Here is a 27,341-nt window from a genome sequence, read left to right as displayed (position 1 = left end):
CAACTTCAAATCGCTGTGCTAAATAATTTACCAAATGTTACTTCCAGCATTTCATTTTCTTTTTTCAAATAAATATTAGCGTTCTTATAATTTACCCAAATATTTCAGTTTTGGTGGACATTTTCAACGAGTTGTAAATAACTTACTATTAGAAAATGGAAATCAAGTTAGGGTAGAGTGGGGTTCGAACCTCGGACGTCTGATCCGTGAGTCAGCAATACTAGCCACGGGACCACAACCCGATTAAGGTTCAGATATTAGTACAGTGCGTTTGCAGGCAGATTTGACACTTCAAATTGCACTGTCTCTGGTTACCGTAGCAGCAGCTGAAGGATACGGAAGGATATCATTCGACGTAAAAGTGATGCGGATTTTTTACTAATCATTACTCCGAGGACAAAATTCTAGCAATTTATCGAGGCAACGCTTTTCTTCTCAGTTCGATATCCGAAGATTAAGCTATGGTCGTCGAATCAGTTTATATGCACGTGGCACAGAAGTTTCAAATAAGAGGAATAGTTGGAAATGAACCTCGAACCGGACCTTTAAATTGTGCTTTAAGTCTGAAAACGACGACAAAAATTTACGGAGTCTTCGCAAATCTGCCCGTAAGGTTACAGCATCTTTTGACATTAAAAATACTGAGAATAAAATTTTATAATTTAATTTCTAGAAGCTACAAATCATCCAGCAATTGAAATAAAATGAGTACATACAAATGGAAAACTATGCTTGAGAGATTTTAAAAACATTTTCTACCCGACATGTTTTTTTAAGTGAGGAGACGCATTTTTTCATCGTAAATTACATCAATAAACATAATGTTCAATACTTAAGCGAAATCCATCATAAGCCATTTAATAGCCTGATGACCGCTGTCTGGTGTGTCATTTTAGACTGACGCGCAACCTAAAATTAAGTCTTTTTGTTTTGTAATCGTGGAACACTGACTTTGAAACGATATTGCATGTTATTTTAATATTAATTTACGCAATGAGTTATTATAATTTGCTTGAATTCCACTCGTCTATGCGCTTTGTAGGTGAATGACGATTGGTAATCTAGCTTCCATATGTAAATGTTACCTTAATTTTGTAAATGGAGTCTAGAATGCCAACCATCCGTGCGCTTAGTAGCTGCAAGACGTTTTGTTATTTTATTCCTTTTAATTATTGATTCTCAATTCTTATTCCTTTAAATTTAAATTATTCCTTTGAATTATTGATTCTCAATTATGATTTCTCAATTTTTTAAATTTCATTTATATACTAAATTTCTTTGTCAATAAAAAAAAAGTATGTTAATGCTGGCTAGATTTTTAACGTCTATGCGCTCTGTCGCTTTAAGACGCGCTGTAATCAAGCTCCTACCCGTTGTATTTATTTTTTGGTTTTATGATTTACCCAAATATTTCAATACAGGGGGCCGTTTTCAACGATTTGTAAATAACTTACTATTAGAAAATGGGAACCAAGTTATGGTAAATACAAGGTGCGAACCTTGGACCTCTGATCCGTGAGTCTGTGACAATAGCCACGGAACCACAACCCGGTTTATCTAATAAAATATCTAAATTGGATACGAAGAACTAGAGTCCCTACCGTCCGTGCGTTTTGTAGCTGCAAGACATCCTGGGATATTTATTTATTGTACGGCGTCCTTGAGTGAATTTTCACAAAAATGGCTCTAAATTAATTATCCAACTATATATAAATATATGCGCGATGATGGATAACAACATAATATTTTCAATATTAAAACCTATTTCTGGTGGGATAAAGCCACACGATATGCCAGTAGAGACAATTACTGAGGTGAGTAGCATTTTTACTAGAAAATTAATAAGTCCCTTCGGTGACATATGCTGGCTCCTAAGATCACCTGATCTTACACTTTGTGATTTTATCTAATAAGACTACCTTAAATCTTGCTTGAACAGCAATTTACCTCCAACAGGAAAATATCCGACGCGAGATTGCAGCTATCAATCCAGATCTCTGCCAACGAGTTTTTGCCAATATGAGATCTTAATTGCAACAGTGTCTGCAACAAAACGGACGGTATCTGGGTCATGTTATTTTCAAATTATAAAAATAAATAAATCGTATTTTGTAAATAAGTATTTGAATTTTAATTAATTGTTTAAGTGTCGATTCTGCCAGCGGAAACCAGTAAAATAATATGTTGCTATTACGAACAATATGAAACATAACTATTTTACCGATTTTATCGCAAACTAGTTCAAATATCATCTACTGTCTTATTAACTGTAATGCGAAATGCGTGTATTTTTCAACTCTCCGCTTCTCTCACTTGCCAATCCTTACCAAAAAACCCATACCAAAATTTTAGTAAGGGATTGATTGGATTATTATCCAATCTTCAAATTCATTGTTGGATTTATTATTGAAATTATATTTTCTTGTATTTTGAGACAAAAAAAACTACAGCGTTCTGAATGTATAAATTATCTTGAGTTATTTTGCTTTTTGTGGTGGATTCAGTTTATTTATATTTATGTTTTCAAATAGACAGAATACTTGGGAAAACTTTTTGATTTCGCATGAGAAAATCAGTTAATTTTTCTCTAAAATTTTATTTACGAAACATCTGAAAAATAAAAGATACATAATATTGATAACAGTGACCGTGAAAACCTTCGCACCTATTTATCTGAAAAATACTATTTTTATTTCGAGTTTCTAAACCAACGTTCTACCCTCAAATATTAAAGAAAACGTAAAATTATTTTGTACTTAACAACCGCAAACAGATTACACAATGATGAATTCCACTGTTTTCTTATTTATTTTCTTTCTATTAGCGTACAATTTAACTAAGAAAAAATGTGTATATATTTTTTGTGCGTTATTTACAAAGATATGATTTCTCAGTGTTACATTTATCAAATACCGCGCCAAACGACTGTAATCAGTGTCTCACTTTTCAGTAGTGACGTCATGAAACGGTTGGCGTTCTTACTTTCATTGACCGCGGTAAGTTGTATTTCTCCAGCCAATAACTAAACTGACAAAAATCTATAGAATATTGCTTTGATTACTTCATTTGATCGTTATTCGCTCATTTCTATGTTATGGTTGTTTTTACGAACGTTTCGATTTAGAAAAACCTAGAAAGTTGACATAATCTCTGGTTGAAATGTCAACAAAGTATTATTTGCCGGATTTCTATACTCTTTTTTTCTATGGTCAAAACGTTCCTTACAAAGTGCGGGGGCTTTAAAGCGAAAACCGGAAACACTACCCGTAGATATAAGGAGTGACGTCATTATTTTCGATTTTAAAATAAATACTATTTTTAACATTTTTTATTTATTTTTGCGTACGTTTTTGAGATATTTCATCCTACTCCAAAATTTTTTAATATTCACGTGTACGCGAAAATATTTTTAAAATTTAATTCCGGGTTAGACTGGAATTCCTCATTATGGGGCAATCTTAAAGTTCAGTTTAAAAGAATCAACCAAACAGTTTGTACATGTTGTTCAAAACGTTTATACATAGTAATGAGTGTCGTTTTATTTATTCTACTTCACTCAAATTACCATTCCATGGACATTTAAATTACAAGCGAATTTAGCGCAACGGGGTAAAACATTCCTAATTTATGCTAACCGCCATTTTCTAAATGAGGCGTCCATTTTGTTTACAGCCTTCGCGCCTTGTGGAAATGCGCACATGTTGACGCCGTTTTGTGACGCTTTAAGCCATTTTTACTTTGGAATTCGGAAGCAACATAAAAACATCCGCGTGAAATATAACGGAACAAATTTAGTACACAATCGGTGAAGAAATAAAACACGGGATCTGTGGATGAAACAAAATAAAAGAAAATATAGGTTTCAATAATGTAGCAACCGACACAAAGAATTGTGAGACATAATATTATTTACGCCCGCGGAAAATTCACAATCCGCCCATAGAATAACAAAAAATAACCTGTATTGTAAATTAAAATTACGTTATGTTGATTTTGAGAATTTGAAAATAAATAATAAAGCTCGCAATGTCTACTAATATAAATGGTATTGTAACTTTTAAACCATCTATACTAATATTATATGCATGGCATTCAAAATTTATTTTAAGCTTTCTTAACAAATTGCAGAAATAAATTGTATAAAAAAACTTTCAAGAGTGTTATAAGTGTTTTTAAAAAATAAATATTTCTACAGTATAAATAAATATTGAAAATATGTTATTAAATAAGTTAAATGTAAATAACTGAAAAAAAAGACGCCGTAACCTATATTTATTTTTTTACTGTTTGTATTTTCATAACTTTTTCTTTATTATTTCTTTTGTTTTAAATTGTTTTTTTTATTTTCTAAACTTTTTTTACATTTTTGTATTTTTTGTTCATTTTTTTTCAGACTGTAATAAATTGCTAGTGGCAATAATTCCGCCATTATACTGTGTATACGTTTGTTTTATTAAAGAATACATATTAATTTATTTTCGTATTTTTCACTTTGTATATATATTATGGTTGCATCATCATCAATCCCTTCCCGCACCTAAGAATGCATAGGGCATTGCATTAGTACACCAATCGCAGCGTATCTCGATCATTTTTATTACATGGAGGTAAGATGATCAGTCTTACGCTTTAGGTACCAGGCAATATTCTGGTGTGAAAACACCCTTTAAAGTAAATATTCATCAACCATGTCGGAAATCGAACCCGAGACCTCTCGCGTGGTGAGCAAAAGCACCGACTCTTACACCACGAGGCCGACAAAAATAAATTATGATTTGAAAAGATTTTTATTAATATAAATGCGAAAGTGTGCTTGATTGTTTGATTGTTTGTGTGTCCTTCACGCCTCAACGGAGCAACCAATTGACTTGGTTTTTTTGCACAACGACAACTTGAGAGAAATAAAGTAAAACATGCGTAACTGCTCAGTTTACCTTCACGTAACGTTCGAAGTTTCGAATAATCTTAATTTTGTTCATCGTTGAGATTTTGCCAGTGCAACCCTCCAGTCCATGCAGCAACAATGACAATACATAAGCTTTTATTGCTCTCCATCTTGCGCTCAGTCTCGGATCTCGTTTGCACAAGAGTTTGTGCATTTAATGGAAGATTGATCTTGCATTCTCAATTCTGGTCTTTTTGTCTAAATCCGAATATTTCTTTGACCGTTGTCAATAAAAAAATATTTATATTACTTTCCCAGTTAAACATTTTGTTTCAACAAGATTTTTTTTCTCCTTCATTTGCTTGGTTCATTAATAAGGGGTAATTAAACCTATCCATTAGTAGTGCAGTCTGGATTATTAATTATAATTTCAGACATGTATTCAGAAGTGAATAAATATGCGAATCACGTATTTCTCGCATATTCCTTTGTTTGCTACCTCATAAATAATGGTCTTTATGCCTCCGAACGTCGACTGACGTAATTTAAGTTGTGTAAAATAATAATGTATTCTTAAAACGGACATTATGCCATTCCGAAAAAAGTTAACTGACTTTTACTGTAAATTAAACCGAAAATTTTTGTACCAAATCAGTCATTTAAAAAAATCATTTATTATTTACACATATATGGTACATCTGGGTGGATGATTTAGTTATTAGACATGCTACAGTAATTGAACATTCTCAATCTAATGGTTAAAAATAAATAAATGTAATGCGTTCATTTTTAGAAAAAAAACCACAAAAATAGGTATTTTTTTATATCGATAAATTCCTACGTTTACTGCTTTTTGACCATTAGATTTAGAGTGTTCAATTACGAAGTCAAGTTCTATTATTACTGACAGCGAAAGAACGGCCAAAATAATATACGATGCAAATGTTGATGGATGCAGAAAACGAGGAAGACCGAGAAAGATATCGCACGATCAAGTCCATCAAATACTTGAAGATGGTCATGTCAAGAGTAATAATAATCGTCGTTCGTGCATAAGAAAATTTATGAATGTAGAGGAAGCGAGGTATGTATGCAAAGACAGAATGATATGGCGTTTTATTCTCTCTGACTACTGTTGTTGTTATATAAGCACATTCTGTGATCACAAAAGTATATACTGAAAGAAGCTATTAAATCAAAATTAAAAGGTTATGTGCTTTGGTCAAAATTATTTCAATTTACATCAACGCATACTCATGTCATTGCTTCAACACCTTTTTTCAAAAAAGAAGAAATCTGTGTAAAAATACCACATAAACCTGCCAACTGTCCTGTTAATGCCTATGCTTCCAAATCCCTTGTAAAAATGTTTGCCTTCTTTGTTGCAGCAAATTTATATATAAATAACCCCTAGAGAGGAAACCTAGCCTGTCTACAAACACTTGGACATACTCAAAACATTGTTGATTGATTTAACTGGTATAAGGAGTTTCAAATTGGAAATTGTTTTCAGGCGTTGCAAAGAGTAGTTGAATTGGTTCAGCCGGATGAATCTCACCCACGTGATAAAGGTTTTAGCTGTTTTAATTTACAAAAGTCAAAATATGGAAAAGATTAAGAAATGTGGATGTTTAAATATAGGCAGAAATGTTGTTTTTAATTTTAAAAAACTCCTCAAAAAATATTATGCAATGAAGGGTAAAACTGATCACCTTACTTTCAATGTTACAATTATGACTAATAAACGCAGAAATTGGAATACCAATGTAGTGTTTTTTGCACCACTGGGTGCGAATAGGCAGATGGTGATGATGATTCTAAAATACGTTCATGTTTGTCACTTGTTCAGCGTTACGAAACATTATGAAATGGGTAAAAGTATTTTTTTTTTCAGAACAGGGAAACTTCACTATCCAACTAATGTTTGTGGACCTCTGTTTGAAGAGGAACTGGAATTTTGGGGACTGGACTCCAATCAAGTAGAACCATGCTGCTGGTCTACTTACAGCATTCACAGAGATACCCAGGTAAGAAAAAAAACACTTCATATACTATTTAACTCAAATGATTTATCAATCATACCTTTCTATCAAAAAGGGACAAATGATTTCAATTTCGAAAAAGGCACATTATTTGTCGTATTGCTGATTAAATTACATCGCGTCTTTGTGTTTGAACGAACATTTTTTTCCAGAAATGAGATAATAATTTGATTTCAAGAACAAAAAAAGCATTATATCGAAGAATCTTTTCCTACTTACATTTGATTAGAGTTGATACCATTTTACAGATTATTTTATCTGGAAAAGTGACATAAGTATATGGCATAATGATTTGAAGAGTCTATAATGCCTAAGGAATATTTATGAGAGCCGGAAAATAAAGTGTCTTTTCAGATTACATCTTTAACGAAACAGACATAAATATTCATTTTAAAAGTTGGAAAATATTTTCTTTCTTTCTTATTGCTATTTTTAAAAATAATTATTGTGTATGCAAATAATTTGTAAAATTCCATGCCAAAATTTGGTAAGGTATCCAAAACAAAATGCTTTTATTGGATTTAATTCTACTTATTTTTTTAAAAATATGCAGAGTGTATAATGTTACGCGTTTCGTCTTGTTAGGACATTGTCAAACCTAATTTGACAATGTCCTAACAAGACGAAACGCGTCATATTCTACACTCTTGTATATTTAAAAAATAAAATAAGAATTAAATCCAATAAGAGAATATTTTGAATACCTTACCGATTTTTTTTTTCATTTATTATTTATAAATAAATAAAACTTGCCATTAGTTTGGCTTTTTACAGCAGCAAGCATTATTAAATTAGTTGAGTTAAAAATATTGTATTGTTAAACCACCAAAAATTTCTTCCGGAACACATGACACGTAATTTTAAAGTTTCGTCACAAACTAAGAAGCCGAAAAGTATTAAAGATACAAGTTTTTAAAATACTGTTACTATTTATTTAAACACAATTTATAAATTTATAAGCAGTTTAAAAAAAGGAGAAGTTTGAAATATTACTAGAATAATTACTATTACTATAGAAGAAGTTTGAAATTGTATTTAAACCTTTATACAAAAATAATACAAAACTTTTCTCTGAAATAATAATGTGTCCAATCGTCAGACTACACTGATTCGGAAACGAGAATGAAGAAATTGATATCACTTGGGTTTTTTCTATATTGCTCACCTACACTTTAATAATACCTAATGTAAACTTTTTTTTGCCTTAAATTGTTATAATTTGTGAAACATATTAAATTGTGTACCTTCATACTTCTATGTAGTGTTTATCTTTACTTATGCATATCTTTTCAGCATAATTTCAATGTAAACATTTTTTAATTTATTTATGGTTTATAGAACCTACATATCTATTTTTTTTACCATAACACGCTTAGACCTACATTTTATATCTATCATATGAAAGTTTTCTGGGGTGTATTTTGAATTTTCTATATCTCCCAGAGAGTGGTTAATTTGGGGATATTTATTTTTTCCATGTGACTAATTTTAGTTTAATATATGGCCACACTGATGATTAAATATAAAAAAATATGAGCACGTAAAATCAAACATAATGATTTTCATTTAAAACATTATTGTGACCTTAAGCATTATCCAAAACACTTTAATTAGGTTGAATTGACCAAAACGAATTAGTTTTATTTCCGTTTTTGAAGCAGTTTTATACTTTACTTGACGTAAAATTATCAGTGTGGTCATTATAAAAAATGAAGTGTCGTCATATGAAAAAAAAAAACTTCAAATTAATCACTTTCAAGAGGATAGAGAAAATTCAAAATACCACCACTTGACGTATCATCAAAAGACATAAATCAAATAATTTTATTTAATTTAATGATAAAACTTTAACATTAAGATTGAACAAAGAGAAACATAAAATTTAACCTCTGATTCTGAAAACATGTTAAAACACAGCATTTTTGGATTTATGAGAGATCAACAATTCTTAAAAATTAAATTAATAATTACAAACTTAGAAATCATTTATTTCACAACTTGAGTTCATATTACAGCCTGATTCATTAATGTTCATTCATTTATTAAAAAAAATAACAGGTACAACGTTACAGAATCATTACTATTTTGCTTTTTAACTCGTGAGACACTATTAATGACAGTATTTTAAATATTTACCTGAGCTTTGACTTGGTATAATGTAGGTATTTACATGAAAATTACTAGTTTCTCTATTATTTTGTTAATCATTTAAATGTAATTACCTCAATAATGAAGTTTGTTTGTGGTATTATCACCTTAATGATCCAACGATTGCTTCAAATAATTATCAATTTGTTAAGAAAGTACATGTATTTCATTCAAGTTATAAAGTAACAGGTATTTATAGATTTCAATCGGTTTTCAAAACCCGTAATTATTTAATCACATTATAAAGCCAAAATGAATTAATTAGTGCCCCATTATACTTGCTTGGGAATTTTACGTCAAACATTTTAAATTAAAAATGAAGGATTTACTGATTTCAAATTATATACCCCGCGTTTTCATTCTTTAAGTAATTTTACTCAAGAATATTTAAGCGTTTTGCTAGTAAAATAATTAGCATCTAGTGAGATAAAGTTTTTTCCTAGTAAATATTATCACAGTGTTTATTCTATAAGTAATGCATACATATATTTTTTAAAGCGGTTGTTTGAAAATGTAAATAATATGATTATTATTTTTGACTTTTAGGGATTTCCGTAATTACCGTAAATGTATTATATGGTTTCATTTATATTACAATATTTAATTAAACGGAGGCTCTGTTTCAGACTAGAAATAGTAAAGCGTATTCAAATGGTAAAATTTTGCATAAATTTTTCCAGTATTAGCTTTTATTTGCCAATTTAGAGTCTTTTACTTTCTTCGTTATTTGAAATATAAATACGCCACGAAGCTCTAAAAAACTAACGTAGGTACTCGAAAAGTTCGGAAGTTGTGGAGAAAAGTTCGAAAGATGTGTTGACCTTTTTTACTGATTCGCAATTTTATAAAAAAAAAACCTCTTGCGGACTTTCCGATATCTATTTTGGGCAAACTGACCATCAGCCGCTTCCCCGTAAAGAAAGATAGAGAGGATAGAATGCCATATTACTCAGTCTCTGCAGACAGATCTCTCTTCCTCTACATTAATACATCTTTTCATGCACGCGCGACAATTATTCCTATTTTTGACATATCCATCTTCAAATATTGGTTAGATTTGGTCATGCCATGTTTTTCTCTGTATTAATCTGTTTCTGCATTCATCGTCATATGCAACATTAATATTTTTAGCCGTCCTTTGAATGTCCATTCTCTCTACATATCCATACCAGCGCAGAGCTCTTTTCTTGATTTTGTCGATAATGCTTATCTCAGTCTACGATCTCGAAACAGAATTTGATTCCCGATATAGTTGACATGAAATATTTATTCATAAATGTGTTTAATTACTGGCATATTTTATCATCCCTGGACTGGCATCTGAAGCGTAAGATTGATCATCTTAGCTTCATAAAAACTTCAAAAAGTAGATCAAAATACGCTGTGGTTAAAATACTAATGCAGTGCCCTATGCATCATTAGGTGCGGAAACGGAATGATGATGATGTAAGTGTATCTCCATTCGGGCTAATGTGCAGACGTGTATAACCTCGCATACGTACGTCAGAAGCGTACAAAAAATACGTGGCTCAGACGCCAATATGAACATACTTTAAAAAACTATAACAGGTATCAGCCGTTTTGCTTTCAATTAATGTTTTTATTAATTTAAATTTCAAGTAAAAAATACAAATACTTAGGTGACTCTTTGCCTAAAAAATATATTTTATGAAAAAGTATCTCATGTGACACAGCTTCATTATGACGTTATAGTTGAAGATAAATTCTTTCGAGTGATTACGAATAAACACCACCAACCCCCCCCACCTTTAAGTTTTGGGTAGGTACATCGAGATGTAACAAGAAAATGCAGGCGTCGCATATCTGTGCGATAAAAGTGACAACAATTTTATTCCACCGGGCAATATTTCCTTTAATTACGATTTCTTAAAATTTTAAATCGTTTTGAAAAATTAATCATTGTGTTAAAAACGTATTAAAAATATGCTTGAGAAATAAGTCAGTTTTGAATTCAAATTAAAATCTGACATAACTGTCAGTTCTGAAAACGAACGCCTAGATGCACAGAAAATGTGTCTAGATTCTACCCTATTAACATTTATTAGCATCTAGGTGTCAAAATGTTGCCGCAATAAAAAAAAAATATGGTAATTATATTTTTTTCTTTGTTTTACTATCTTCCTGAGTGAACTTATTGATGCGTAAATGGAGCCGGTTATTATCGCTCGGTAGATAAATACAGATGATCGTTAAGCGTACTGTCTTGGTAGTTATTTGTCAAAAGTCGTATTAAAATCATGTTCAAGCTAGCAATTTTTCTCTGTTTTACTATTTACTGGAGCTTATACTCGCCTTGAAATGGGCACTTTTTGTACCAAAACCCTAATTAAAATATAAATGAGAGCTTACTAAAACATTTATAAGGTAAATAACGCGAATTTAATTTTTACGGTCGTTCATTGGTCGAATTCGATCATATGACGTCGAGATGACTAGTCGGTAGAACAAACCGAAGTAGATAGAGATAGCACAGAAATAAAGTGTACCGTCTCGATATGTACAGATGACGATAGCGTTCATAATTGCGGCACAGCTGCGCCAGCCACAAATACCCCTATGTACACGTTTGCCAATACGTGTTTGCCAGCATGCTGGTGAACGTATTGGCCAACGTATAGAACTGTCTTTAGACAAAACATTTCCCTCGAAGTTCAATTTCACGGTCTTTGCCCAGCTACAGTCGTATTAACGTAGAGCAAAGTGAGATTAGAAGTTTATATATTTATCTAAGCGCGACCAAAAGGCTAATTGTTTGTAGTTTGAGGCGAAGGACAATCCCAGAAAGTTTTATCTCGTGTAGTGGTGTAGAGAAAATTACCTTAGTAAGAGTTTAGTAGTGTAAAGGTAAAAATGGAAAGTTAGTTTAGGATTGTCTTAAGTGTGAGAAAAAAGATACTCAATTTTTCACCGTAACATTTTATAACTCAACTGCTTTAAAAGAAAATTAAAATACTTTATAAAAAAAATTAAAGAGTTTTCGTAAAGTTTTGCTGTTGACCTAATAAATCTCAGCCGAAATCAAGCAAGGGTTATCAGTAGAGCCCTTATAAGGCACTGCTGATTTAACAAAAACCTTCCTTGAATGAGTTTTTCCAAAACTTCGATGTAAGTTATGCAGTGCAGATGAGAAAACACTTACACACATTATATGTGAATGTGATGATTTGCATCATAAAAAGTGCATCATCCTCGGGGAACCACAGGTTAAATGTGAGGATGTTGAAGAGCTCGCTTCCTACCTAATAGCCCGGTACTTAACGGATCTGGGCTTAAAGGGGGAGAACCGGGCTCTTTATAGACCTGAACTTGGAGGGCAAAAACTATTCGCGGAGATTCGTCACAATAGATTTTTACAGGTTGCAATGACGCCAAGAGCTTGCATAGCACTGACCTTTACCTCTAAGAATAATAATAAGAATGATATTGTATATAATGAAAGACGTGTTTTTCAATTCTTCAAAAGTTTCATCATAAAATTTAAAAAATCTTAGAAAACTGGAATGTGACGTTTGTCACATTGTATTTCAATGCCTCAAAGTATACTTGACAGTCAAAGAAAAATGTTTAAACAGTTGTTTTGCTTATTTTACCAGAGCGCAAAATATGTGTGGGGTACATAGTCCATAATCGATGACACACACGTGTTAAATTAATTCATTTGAAGTAGACTGATGACCGATGATGCAATGTCATCATTTTCTATCGAATCCAATACATTTGTATAATGCAACTCTATAGTATTGCACGTTAAACCAGGAGCATTGTTTTGCAGTACGTTCACATCGTCCGTAACATGAAGAAATGAACTGCAAAGGCACGTTGTCTATAAAGAGATCGTCGGACGCAACGCTAGTCAGTCAGCCCAATAAGTTCAGTTCACTTCAGTCCCGCTCGACAAAATCACTCAGTTTCAGCATGTAGTTCAAATGCAGTCTCTTCAACCCATCATCGCCGCTACGCTCGTGCTACACAACCAAGTGCTGTATCTTATTTGCCATGTAATAAATACACGCATTATATAATATCAACCGCGTCTTCTCTGTCAATCCCTAACCGATGTAGAATCACCAACCAACGCTCATTCCTACATATGTAATAAATAGCACGTTTATTTTTTTAAATTTATAGTCAGTCTTATGGTATAGTGATCGGCGCGTTTGCCTACCAAGCAAGAAGTCTGGGGTTCGATTCCCGACATGGTTAACATAAAATATTTATGTCAAAATGTGTTTTTCCACTAGAATATTTCATAGTCCCTGGACTGGTACCTGAAGCGTAAGACTGAAAATCTTACCTTCATATGACAAAAATGATCAAATTACGATGCGATCTATGCACCACTACGTGCGGAAAGAAAATTATGATGATGATTTTTAATATTTCAAATACTCGTTCCTGTTAGTTTCTGGACGAGTGAGTCTTAAATAAAGTATCTAGCTACCAACATTATCATAAAATCTGTTTATGAGAAAATGTACCTCAATTGCTTTGAATGGTGTGTACTTGTGGAGTGATATTGATTTAAAATTAAAGTTGATTTTTATTTTGGATTTTGTAACAAAACGACCACATAATGCTGTGAAGAGTTAAATTATTTTTCTTCCTATTAATTTGACTCCTTTAGTATGGGTTTGTTGTAAGTAAATATTTTTTTATGTATTTGTGTTCAAACTTATTAGAACAAAAATTTTGGACGAGTGTTTTCGACTCAAAAGCAGCTATCAGATAAAAATCCCGAATAAGAAAAAAATGGAGAAATCCGCCTTAATGTGTAGTAGTTGGGACATTTTTCCATCTTTCTTGAGGTCCTGAGCTTGATTTCTGACAGTGCGGATGTGAAATATTTATTTTGAAGGTTATTTGAACTGAAATATTTCATTGTTTACGGACTGGCAGCTGAAGCGTTAGACTGATCACTTTTCCTTTTTAAAACAGAAGATGTAAATACACTGAATTCGGTTTATAAATATTCCACATCCCGGTGAATGTTCTTGAAAGTGAGACTAGTGACTCTCTCGTCTCCTATTTTATACCGCAAATGTAGTTTTTCAATATTTTCCGGGTGGAAAAATCTCTTTCGTGGGTTGTAAGGAACACGGGGCGAGCGGCTAAAATCTTTTATAGTTTTTTATCTAGCCAAAAGTATAAATTCGACCCAAAAATATTAAGTTTTCGCCTTGACTTTAATACTCAGGTGAAAATAATGAAAAATAAATCAAATGGATGTATTAAAGTAAGTTAGGCGTGTTCGATTTCTAGAGGGATCAACGCGAAAAATTCATTCGAAAGGTTTACTGCAATATTTCAATATTCCTGAACTGCGCCTGAAGCGTAATATTAATCACATTACATTCATGTAACAAATGATAATAAAAATATGCATTTAGTTTATCAATAGAATGTCCAACTTTTTGCAATTTTTTTGGTTAAAACTGTTCTTTATTTAAAAGATTTTATTTTTTAAAAATCGTAGCTGTAAAACTACGCGTATATTATTTTTTTACTTGGCAAAAACACAAAAAAGTTGAATGTATATAGTGTTCACAAAAAATATTTATTACAATAATCAACAAGATAATAACAATAGCATAAGTTTAAGCTTATTAACCAACTGAAAAATTTTAACTGAAGCACCAAGCATTTTGAAATTGATAAAAAGCTTTTTACAATCTGATTAAGCTTTATCGCATCGGGTAAATGAATTCTAAGTAGCTTTTGATCCATTCACGTGGGAAAGCACGGCAATGAGAGCAATTCTATTAAGCCCATCCCTATTGAGTATTCGTACTCCAAGATGGCGGAGCTGGCCTTACTGCTAATTATGGGAAAATTGAATTACAACCCTTACATAGGACAGACTCGTCTGATTCACCTAAAAGAGAAAATGATGAGTTTTCGAGATTCATATTAAATTGTCATTAAGTGAGAACACTTTGGTGACACTGAGATGAACCATGTATCGAGTTTATAACTTTGCCTAGATCCCATAAGGAATTAAACCAAAATGAAGAGAAAATGAAGAGAAAATGGAGAGAAAATGTTTTCCTGCAAATGGTAGTCTAACACTCGGTACTGATTCTCCAAATAATTACAATAAAAAGCAATTATTAACAATTCTGAATTTATGATCTTAAAATTTTTCAAAAGGGTGTTTTTTTTCTTTTTATGCATTAAACGCCCTAAGGGCTTTTACAACATAAAATACGTTAAAAAAATACAAACAGTAATAGGTTATGTCTTCTATGCAGAGGTTAAAAAGGAAAGTTAATAAAATCATTTAAGTAGCCACTTAAACCAGTAAAATACGTTAAAAAAAACAAACAATAATAGGTTATGCCTTTTTTGCAAAGGTTTATAAATATTGTCATTTTTTTTAAAATTTACAATATAAGTCATTCAAAAGTAGGCATAGTTGTTTGTTAAAAAGGGTAAATTAAAAATGAATGAAAAATATCAGAAATCATAAATTAAAATTACTCACATGTATTTGCATAAAAAGAAGAAATAAAGAAATTGAAAAAATAAAACTTTCAGGCGTTGCCTAGTATGTTTGTAGCTGAAATAATCACATTAGATGAATCTCACCCGCATAAATAATAGTTTCAGCTCTTTAATTTCACAAACATCAACAGAAGAAAGAATTGAAGGAATAAAGTTGTTCAAATGTGGGGAGAATGCTGAATGGTACACAGTCTGTAAAGAACCCACTTAAACCAGCCAACGACAGGTCATAAGCCCTGTAGATGCTTAGATTTCTATATTATCTTCCCTAAAATGTTCTTTATCTCCGATGTAATATGTTAAATAAAGTAAAATACATTCATCCGTGAATTAATTAAGTAGCAAAGGATATTATTCAGTTAATTATGGTTTACACATGGACAATACAACAGACAGGACAATACCGTCTTGTCTCAGCTCCATGAACAACTTTGACCGTGCAGAACAGAACGCTTGGCCAATACGAAAGATTGGACAATACAAAAATGAATATGAGACGACGTTTTTTATGAGCGAGTTTACGAAAGGTGTTATTTACTTTATACTAAGATGTGATAGAATCGGGTTGTGGTCCCGTGGCTAGTGTCTCGGACTCACGGATCAAAGGTCCGTGGTTCGAATCCCACTCTACCCCAACTTGATTTCCATTTTCTAATAGTGAGTTATTTACAACTCGTTGAAAATGGCCCTCAAAATTAAATATTTGTGTAAATTATAAGAACGCTAATATTTTTTTTTTTTTTTTTTTTTAAATGTTTAAAAATTGTTAAAGGACGAACTGAGTGGTAAAAAATTTTTTTTCTCCCTCCATTTCCAGCAGAAAAAACACGCAGGAACGACGCGCTTGCGTCGAGCAAATCGCTATTGTCTTACGGTCCTGTCCGCGGGCGTTTACTTAAGGGCAATGCAGCCGCGCGCGGTGATAGGGGAATCATTGTTCCGCGAAGATAGCCTGCCCATATATCTCCGTGGCAATGTCTCGAAACAATGTCATGTCCTACAAATTACTGTTTACACGTAGACAAGTAATGGGTTAGAACAATATTGTATTGTCCTCGTATAAACGGTCTTTAAATATTAGTAAAATACAAACATTTTTATGAAAACAGTATCTAAATATGGTGGAAGTATGAAATAAATCATTTTATTTTATTTTCTAATAAAAACAAAACACATTACAGAAATCATACAAAAGTTTAAGTATATCGGTAGATATAAATAAATGAATTGTGTTTTAATTATATTATGACGATAATTTTTATTGTAACAATATTTATGCTAAATATTTAAGATAGCGTACAAGTGTTATTATTGTACAATAAACATGTTAGTGAAGATGAGTATACATAGTGTGTAGGTGAGTATATATAGTGTTTGGGTGTGTGTATATGTGTTTGTATGTGTAAGTAAAATATAAAATGTCATTTTTTATTGTTGGGTTTTTACCGAAAATTAAAATGAATAATCACAAATATAAATTAAAGTATGCTTAACTAACATATTACAACAGAGAAAGGGAATGTTTTAGCGGACTAAAATAGAGATTAAGGCATTTACAGAGCTTACGACCTATGATTGGCTGGATTAACTGGCCACTTTATGCATTGCGTAACATTCTGTTTATTAAACCAACTGGTCCGACGAAGTATGATTTGTTGTTGTTATTTTTTATGTGGGTGAAATAATTCAGTCAGATGAATCTCACTGGCATCAGTGTAAGTTTCAACTCTAAGCGGCACAAAAAATAACAAACGGAAGAATTGAAGAAATATGGATGTTACATGGTGAATGATACACAGTATATAAAGTGAACACTTTAAAAAAAGAAATATTTGCGTTCATATGATTATCCAAATTCATCAATTTCGTGACCATTTTCAACGAGTTTCAATATTAGAAAATGTGAATTGAGTTGTAATGAAGTGGGATTCGAACCTCGGACCTCTGGTTTGTGACTCCCTCAATGATAGGTCCACCCCAAAATGATAACCATCTCTTTTGTAACATGTCAACTCCCGATAACTCCCATTGGGATAAATTCCATTTCTTGTATACAAACATTTGGACGAAACTCCAAATATCGCTGATTTAATTCATTGTTATTATAAGTTATTATTTAAAACCCGTAAGAAGCGTATTTTTGCTATCAGCATTGTCGTAGGGCCTTAACTTTTTTAGGAGAAATTAATTACACTTTTCAATCTATCACTGCTCGGCAAAAAACCATGACGCGAGATATAATGAAATTCATTCGGCTCTGAAGAAAACCATATACTAACCTTATACAATCCCTGGCAGCAACAGCGACAAAAATAGTCAGTTTGGCATAGAAAACGCCTCACTTAAGCCATTTCCCTCCATTTATTATTAACTCGGAAGGGTGTCACTTTCGTGTTGACATTTTCTTGTCGGGTGTTTTATTTTGCGAAATTTCCTCCGCGCTTACAAAATATAACATGTTTTTTCATCACCGTACACATCATCTTCTTACGGAGATTTTAATCCAACACGCCTCAAACTCAAGATAATAAATAACACAACTCTTTTTTTGTGCTAATTAAACTTACGAAATGTAATCATTCAAATAATGTATTTATGTGCTTTTCCTGTTTCCTTGATTTCGGTATATTTTTATTATATTTTTTCCCGAATTCATCAAAAAAACTACTACTACTACTAATACTGTATTCTTGAAATTTACATTATCTTTTAAATAAAACAATATTCACCACAAACATTTCCTTATTTGTATCCAGTGGTGCACGGGGTGCTGCATTGTAATTTTAATTGCAGTGAAAAATGAACTTTTTTTAAAAAATGTTATTAAATATTTGTACTTAACCACTTACCGACTTTTCTATGTCTACCGGTTTCGAGGCGTACCCGTTTCTTCGTCAAGACACCCATAAAACCAACATGCAAACCAACATGCTAAAACCCACTGTACACCTTCACCATGGGCACAAAAATATAAAACCAACACGACATGCATTTTAATAATCACATGCACTGATTAGGACAAACATGCACTAATTAAATGATGAAAATGTTCTGTTGTTTGAGAATTCATGAAAAAAATAGAGGGAAAGTGTAAGCTTAATGTGTTTAATAAGGTAACCATTACAGTGGAACATCGTATAAAGGACTAAATTGGAAGTTTGTTTGATTATTGATCAAATGAACATTATTTTTTAAAGCTTCCCCAATGTGAAAGATTTCCATATTATTTACGAGAACCTTTGACCCGTTAATATTTGCATGTAATATTTTAACACCTGTATTTTAATTATAGTCATAATTTAAATTGATAAGGTGATTTGTAAATTCAAAGTTATTATTTTTTTGAAAATATCTAATATGTTCTTTGACACGAATATCTAAATTTCTCGATGTTCTCCTAACTAACGCTGAAGGACAAGAATTCATTTTAATTGGTAAATACCTGAATTATTTTTATCTTAATATTATTGATCAATAATTTACCAATATGGTTATTTGTATAAAAAGCAGGTTTGATATTACTTGGTTAAAATTTTGATACATTTACGGATATAGTATTTACATGAAAAATTATTCTCCATTTATTATCAACATCAGTATTTTTATAATTACTGTTTACAAGATATAAAAATTGATCGAAACCGGTAGACATAGAAAAGTTGGTAAATGGTTTTATACAAATATTTCATAACATTTAGTAAAATGTTTAACCACAAAGTTAATGCTTTAAATATGAATAACTTTTTTAAATCATGTAAATTTTACGCTTCCGGTGCCAGCTCAGGAATAATGAAATAGCAAAAAATCATTTAAATATAGTTCAAAACAAAATACGGAAAAAATACGAAAGCAAATGAAAAGTTTATCTTAGAAAGAAAGCATTGTCATTTATATTTTTGACCCCGTATTATGAATTTTTGAAAGAATATGGGCTTTAATTATATGTTTTGTTGTGTCTTTAAAATAAGGGAGTAAAAAAGTGTAGTAAAAGAAAAAAACCCGAGACAAATAACGCGACACAAGCAACAACAAATAAGAATTGACAGTTGAAGTTGACAGTTAACAGTATTATAGTCGTGGGATATGCGTGCACATTTTTGAAGCGCGCGCATATCTTGTTTCAAATATTTATTTGAAAATTTGATATGTTCTAATGTTTCTAATTTTGACCACAGATTTCATCCAGTTTGTGTAAGTATTACACAACACCCTATTTTTTGGGTTAAATCCAGCACAAGATCTTGTACCATTTTTTGACTTATGTGAAACGATTTCAACAATCGTGTCCCATCTTTAAAAAAATGCAACTTTTATACTTTATGGACAAGGTCAATTTATCAACAATATTGAAAAATATTTTAAGGCATTCCCAAATGTGTGTGAAAATTATTTAAATCAGGTGAATCTCACCGGCATTAATATAGGTTTCTGCTCTTTAATATCATAAACATTATCAAAACAGAATAGTTAAATAAATATAGAGGTTTAAATAACAGCAGAATGGTGAATGTTCCACAATGTGTAAAATGGCCACCAGCCGATGACAGGTCACAAGCCCTGTAGATGCCTTGAATTCTATATTCCTTTCTCTTAAATATGTATCATCTCTGTTGTAATATATTAATATTAACAGCTTCTTAGGGGGTTAAATCCTGTCCTTATGTTATGTTGAAAGATTTTTTCCGGTAAATAGTTAAAAAATAAATGGTGCGTAAAGGTAATTTGTTCATCAATTAACAAAACGAAGGTCCTATGTAAATCATCTCATTAAATTACAATTAGTTTTCGCTAAATATGTCTGGCATTTTCCCTAAAGCTTGGGGCTGAAAAGTTTTCTCGCTACCCTAAACCTTTCTCTGTCATCATCACAAACATCCACACACACCCACATCAGAACAGGTGCTTTCACCATATATTTGGATTGCTCTTTACATCATCATTTAGCCTGTTAGCCTTTATCCCAATGTTAAACTGTACACGTATAAACACTACCATGAATAATACAGTGAATAGCAGGACTACCGTGCACATGTTAAAAGATATTGAATGAATGTTTTAGCTTGTTTATTATATTGATGTTGAATATCTTAATAAAGCAAATGTCTAGACACTCAAAAGACTTAATAAAAGATACCCGCCAGCGGGTAAAAGCACTAATTGGTCAAATAAATAAGGGGAATTGGACCAAATTTTCTAAATTTATATGAAAATTTAAGTTATTTAACAATACAACAATGTTTGAATATGTCCAAATGCTTGCAGACTGGCTGGATTTCCTCCCTAGGGAGTTATTCATTTTTTAATTTATTTCAACAGAGAGGGAAAACATAGGCAGAATGGTGAATGTTACACAATGTGTAAAGTGGCCACTTAAACCAGTCAATGACAGATAATAAGCCCTGTAAATGCTTAGACTTACATATTCTCTTCTCAAAAATGTTTTCCCTCTCTGTTAAAATAATTGGAAATATTTTACAGTATTTTGAGTACATCCAAATGTTTGCAGGCAAGCTGGATTTCCCCCCTAGAGGGTTATTTAGATCTAAAACTGTTGCAACAAAAGAGGAAAACTGCGAAAAGAATGTGAAAGTCTAGGCATTTACTTATTACTTGTCATTAGCTCGTTAAAGTGAATACTTTACACCCGGTGTAGCATTTGTCATTTTGCTAGGTTTACACATTTACATTTCCATTTGAGCAACAAATCACTTTCAGTTGAGAAAATGTGGAATTCAAAACATTGGCAGTATGGTCAATATTACATTTAGTATAAAATGGCCACTTTAACCTCACGGTTTGCAACAAATTTAGATCTTCTAACTCCTTTGGAAGGAAATCGAGCCGATCAATAATCATTTGGACATACTCAAATCAATGTTAAATAACTTTTCCATGTAAATTATGAAAAAAATGGTAGTATTTCATTTATTTATTTGACCAATTAGCGCTTTCACCCACTGGTGGGACATCTTTTAGTATCGTATTATTTCGAGCATTAAAGTATTTAAATTCAAAACTTCTAACAAAATTTTAATTAATGCCTGTACACAATTAGTGACGGACTGAAACAAGATTTACAGCCGAAAATGTAACCAAATTTCAGCTTCTGTTCTAGTTTTGGCCAAAACCGAATTTTGGCTTCTGTTCCAGCTTTGGCCGAAACCAAAACATATGAATAAGTTAAAAGCCACTTCGAAACGCCCCCAATTACGCGTTTTTATTGATAACCCTTAAGAGTTCATAAGTGTGGAAAAAATCTTCATCATCATCACTCCTTTTCCGCACCTATGATGCATAGAACACTGCATTCGTTCACCAGTTGCAACGTATCTTAATCAATTTGTTACAATATGGTATTGTAGGAGGGGGTGGTGCAAATGCTTATATATTAAACCCTCTTAAAATAGTACAAAGATAAATTATTAAAGTAATTTTAAAAAAATCCTCAACATTCAATACGGACAGTCTATATAAAATATTTAAGGTTCATACAGTAGACACTCTTAATAAAATAAATTCTATTTTACAAATTTATAAAGAAGAAAAAATAAAAGAATTTGAGATAAATAAGTCACTTAGATACCAAAATAATATCCAAATTCCCAAATTTCACACAAGTCATGATCAAAATAGCTTTGTCTTCAAAGGTGTAAAAAAATATAATAATCTCCCCAATGAACTAAAAACTTTTAAAAATAATATATCAATAAATAAATATAAAGATCGCGCTCAGCCACCGTACGGGCTGGGCGTGAAATATAGTTCCTCTCCAAACGTAGCTTATAATATTATAATAAATTTGAAAATAAGTTGTTATATGTTAGAAAACAATGAGTTAATGTTTATAAGTTGTTAGTGTGTAAAAATGTAGTCATGTTTTAGACAAGCAGTGGAAAAATGAAGACTATTTATTTAATAGCATTGTTTAATACTTGATTCTTAACAAAATATGTGACAAATAGTGAACAATGGAAACTTTCAAAAAATAGTGCGCCTGTAACTTTAATATCATAAAATTTTATGTAAACTATTAAAACCGTTTAAGAATGCATCAGTTTTTGACGCAAAAGTACCTAAATTTTGCTATTTGGAACACTACACCCATAATTAATAAATTACAACAGTGCTACTAATAGTGAACTGACATTTATTGATAAATACATCATATTTCAAATTTCTGCCTTCTTATAACATACAAAATGATCAATCAGACCGCTTATATGCGCGTTTGTGTAATATTCATGTAAAAAAGTAAATTGAACCTCAATGTTGCGTCTCATAAAACAAAATAATACGGACCAAAATGGACACCAAGTCGTTGGAACAATAGGCATAATCCTCCAGTAACTACAGACGTGCGTTTCCAGAAATTATCACATGGCGACGGTATCTACCTACTATCTACAAAAGCTTCTCTTCGGACATCTATCTTCCTTTGTTAACCATAGAGTTGAAACAGTGTTTTGTTTATTTAGTTTTTTATTGCTTACTTCTTGGCATGAACACTTGATGAATTTACTACTGTGCTCTATTTTTTGTAAATTTATTGATATCGTTTTAACTTTGCTAGAATTCCACTCGTCCATGCGCTTTGTAGCTGCACGATGATTGGTTATCTAGCTTATATATATATCAACCTTAAAATACCTTAATTTTGTAAATGGGGTCTAGAATTTCAATCGTCTATACGCTTAGTAGCTGCAAGACGTGTTGTAATCTTACTCCTTTTTATTACTTATGTTATTATTTTTTCAAATATCATTAATACAATAAAATTATTTGTCAATTTTTAAAACTTGTAAATGGGGGCTAAATTTCTAACTGTCTATGCGCTCTGTAGCTGCAAGACGTCCTGTAATCTAGCTCCTATCTGTTATAACTTTTGATTGATCTTAATTGAAAACGAGGAATTAGAATCCCAACCATCCATGCGCTCTGTAGCTGCAAGACGTACTGGGATATTTATTAATTGTATAGCGCCCTTGAGGTGATTTTCACAAAAATTTATAAATTATCCATTACCTCTGCAAAAACGTCTTAAAATAGCGAATCTAATTTATCTACTAAAAATTTCCTCTAGTTCAATCGACTGCCCTGAACTACTATACTTGAATATTTACAGTGGGAATGTTGATGGATGCAGAAATAGAGGTAGTCCGAGAAACACATGCCATGACCGAATCCAACAAATAGTTGAAGACTGACATGTCAAAAGTCGGAATAATCGGCGCGCGTGCATGAGAAGATGTATGAATGTAGAAGAAGCGAGATCTGTATGCAAAGATAAAGTGATGTGGCATTCTATCCTCTCTGCTTACCCTTACGGGGACAGAGCTAGATGGTTTGCTGTTGTTGTTGTTGTAAATCATTAAACATAGATTTATTTGCAAATAATCATAATGACGTACGCCGTTTGCTTTCGAAACAATCGTAGTATTTTTTCTTATCTTTTAGATTTACATTAGATTACTGTTCATTTTATGTTCGAGAATTTTTTTGAACTAACTGTGATGCTACTTGTGAAACCCTGTAATTGGCTTTTTTGTTTTTTGTTTTGTTTTAAATTTAGGATTATTATAGCTATTAATTATCCAAATAATGAATAAAAAAAACTTTTTAAAATAAATATTTCATGTCAACCATGTCGGGAATCGAACCCAAAACCTTTTGCATGGTTGGCAAACGCTCACTTTTACACCACGAGGTTGACAATATGACAACCTATTAATTAATTTATTATACAGTAATACGATATTTACTTATACTATTTATTACAATATTTGAATTTGTCCAAATATTTGTACACAAAAGACTGGATTTCACCCCCTCGAGAGTCATTAAGATTAACAAATTGTAACAGGGGTGGAGAATACCTTAAATAAGGTAATATGGAAGTTTGAGCATTTACAAGGCTTGTGATTTGTGATCACACTTCTTCAATTCTTCCATTTGTTGATTTTAGTGAAGTAAAAGGGCTGAAACCTTTATTTCGTTGCTTAAAGTATTCTCCATTAGCGTTTTAATTTGTAAATACTATTTATTATTTAAGAATGTCATCTGTATTAACAATTCATCTCGTTATCAATACATCTCGTTACGCAATTGGTGCTGTTTTAGATATTATACTGATTGACTAGAATTGAACCCGCCATATCAAATTCGCGTAAAGAAGAGATCATTTGCTTATTATTAGATCTAACTTTCTTCAACTGAAGTTTTATAATTTAGGAGATTTGTCAATTTATATATTTTATTGACATTTTTCCGAAATTTGACTTTCAGACTTTTTTTTATTATTTTAGTATTTTTTTATTATTTTTCCGCAATCATAAACATTTGTGATTAAAATTCGTCGGAATTTTTCCTCAAGCTAGGGTTAAAAAATTAGATATTGAACAATCAAACTCAACCTGAAAAAAAAAACTACGGTGTTTCAATAATTTGTTCGACTCTTAGTTAGTTCCCTAGTTTGTCACCTTTTTTTTAAGCGTTATATTTTATTTTTTAACCCTAGTTCGAAGGAAATTCCTACTTATTTTAATCACAAATGTTTATGACTACCAACAAATAAATAAAATATAATTTAATCTGAAAACTAAGAGTTCTGAATACTTGAAGGACAAATTTTGGAAAAATCTCAATAAAGTATAAAAATTTACATATCTCCCAAACTATAAAACTTTAGCTCGCTAAATTAAGATCCAATAATTAGCAAATGACCGTTTTCATGTACGAATTTGCTTTGGCGGGTTGAGTTCCAGTCACCCTGTATAAACTTAGTACTGTGTACACAACATTATCTATAAATATAAAAGATTTCCCGTTATCTTTTCTGTATCAAAACTAGTTGGTTACATTCGCTGTGATATCATTGTAAAATAAGCAAGGGTATTCGTATTTCGTGGGTTCCTTTATATGTGGCTTGATCCAATTTTCTTAGTAAAACAATCTCATTGGAAAGACACGTAAGAAGAGCGAAACTCGTTAAACTTGTTGAACCAACTCTACATTTTGCCAAAAGTTGGCACAGTATCTTTGGAACGATATTATGTATTCTTTCACACGTGTAGATGATTTTCTGAGAAATAACTTTTAATAGAATATGAAAGAATGAGCTTTTGTTTTGGTTAAGTTCGCGGTATGCGATCATTGATGTATAACGTATGTGCTTTGTTGTAGAAAAGGCGAGGAATATATTGTTTAGATCTGAAATGTTTTCCATATTTTTTCCATCATTTTTTGGTTTATTTTTAAAAAGGTTTTTCGTATATACCGCTCAGATACTAATTTTTATTTTCTATTTACTTTGTCATGTATTAGGTATTAACGTAAGTTTTTTCTTTTTTTTTCAAATTTAAAAGTCATTGCTAAAAGTTTTAAAAAATTGTAAAAGCTTTATCAGTTATTCGAAAGGAAAATTTATGTTCTACAATAAAATTAAAAAATAAAATTAAAAAAATATATTGTTCATAGTTTGCTTTTACATTACATATATTCTTTTCAAAGTAGAATGTCGACTAGACGAAAGTAATTTTCGACACTTTTTTTCTGTTTGCATTAAATCGAGGAAGTAAAGGACAAAAATGGTAAGGAAAATTAGGAAAATACATTGTCGACTAATTTACAGTATATAAAGGATGGTTTTGAGAAGGGAAAAGTGACTTTACAGCAGCATATGACACAGTCAACCACAATAAGCTTCTCAAACAAATCTACACCCTTACTTACCCTTAATAGGACTATAAACTTGCCCAGACTATCGGTTTGCTTATGTCTAATAGAAGATTCTACGTTACCTTCCAAGGCTAAAACATCAGATGGAGAACTAAAAAAAAATGGACTACCCCAAGGAAGTGTTCTTGCGCCTGTTCTTTACAATATTTATGCAAACGACCAACCCACCGCTGGCTAAGTAACCAAACAGTTTATACTTATGACACTGCCGTGGCTGCCCAGAAGAACACATTTTAGATGGTTAAGTAAAATCTAACTAATTTTCTGCAGATAGTTGGAGAATTCCATATAGTAAATAACCCGAAATTAAATCCAAAAAAAACATAACTTTCTGCATTTCAACTAAGAAAGGGGAAGGCTGCCAGAAAACTGAACTTAGAATGGATGGGATAGAAAATAAAGAATTGCAAAACACTAAAATACCTTGAAGTCACCGTTGATAGAACGCTAACGTGTAAGGAGCACTGCATGCAAACTAAGAAAAAGTATGTGCAAGAAACAATTTAATACTTGAACTCACGGGGACCACATGGGCTGCAACGCCATCAGTAATTAGAACTTCGGCGCATGGCTTATGCATATCAGCTGTGGAGTATGCATGTCCGGTGTAGCAAAAATCTGCCCACTCTAAAGAGGCAAACATAGCAGCTAATGAAATGGCATGGAAAGTAGCAAGATGCCTCGAGCTAACACCGACTGATAAAATATACCTAATCATTGTAATCGCTCTACCACACATTCGAAGGACAGCCGCAGAAGCAGAGGGGTACAAACAAACTCACGATCCTAGACATCTCCTACACCACCACCACCAACCGACGGTTTTGCGTCTGAGATCTAGATACAGTTCTATTCTTACATTTTTTTATTTTTTTGCACCACGACAAGACAGGAGGCCTAATTACAGTGGTGAATTACATCACAGAGCACCCAGGCTTGAGAAAAATCACGTTTTAATTTTTGTGTTCTCACCGGGAATTGAACCCGGAACCTTCCGTGTGTGAGTCAAG

The 27,341-nt window shown here is 31.9% G+C and overlaps 1 protein-coding gene across 1 annotated transcript in view; it reads left to right on the top strand.

The window, feature by feature from the left end:
- Nucleotides 1-27,341, top strand: part of LOC148276736 (potassium voltage-gated channel protein Shaw-like) — a 273,952-nt gene that overhangs the window by 92,716 nt on the left and 153,895 nt on the right. Inside the window, exon 3 of the mRNA XM_088233849.1 lies at nucleotides 6,780-6,912. Within this exon, the coding sequence (XP_088089975.1) occupies nucleotides 6,780-6,912 (133 nt within the window). The remainder of the gene's footprint in view (nucleotides 1-6,779; nucleotides 6,913-27,341) is intronic.

This window comes from Micrasema longulum, unplaced genomic scaffold (assembly GCF_059751315.1).
Source record: "Micrasema longulum isolate JH-2025_06_02 unplaced genomic scaffold, ASM5975131v1 h1tg001156l, whole genome shotgun sequence".
Taxonomy (NCBI): Eukaryota; Metazoa; Arthropoda; class Insecta; order Trichoptera; family Brachycentridae; genus Micrasema; species Micrasema longulum.
Note: the sequence above shows the minus strand (reverse complement) of the source record. Positions and strands in the feature narration are given on the sequence as shown.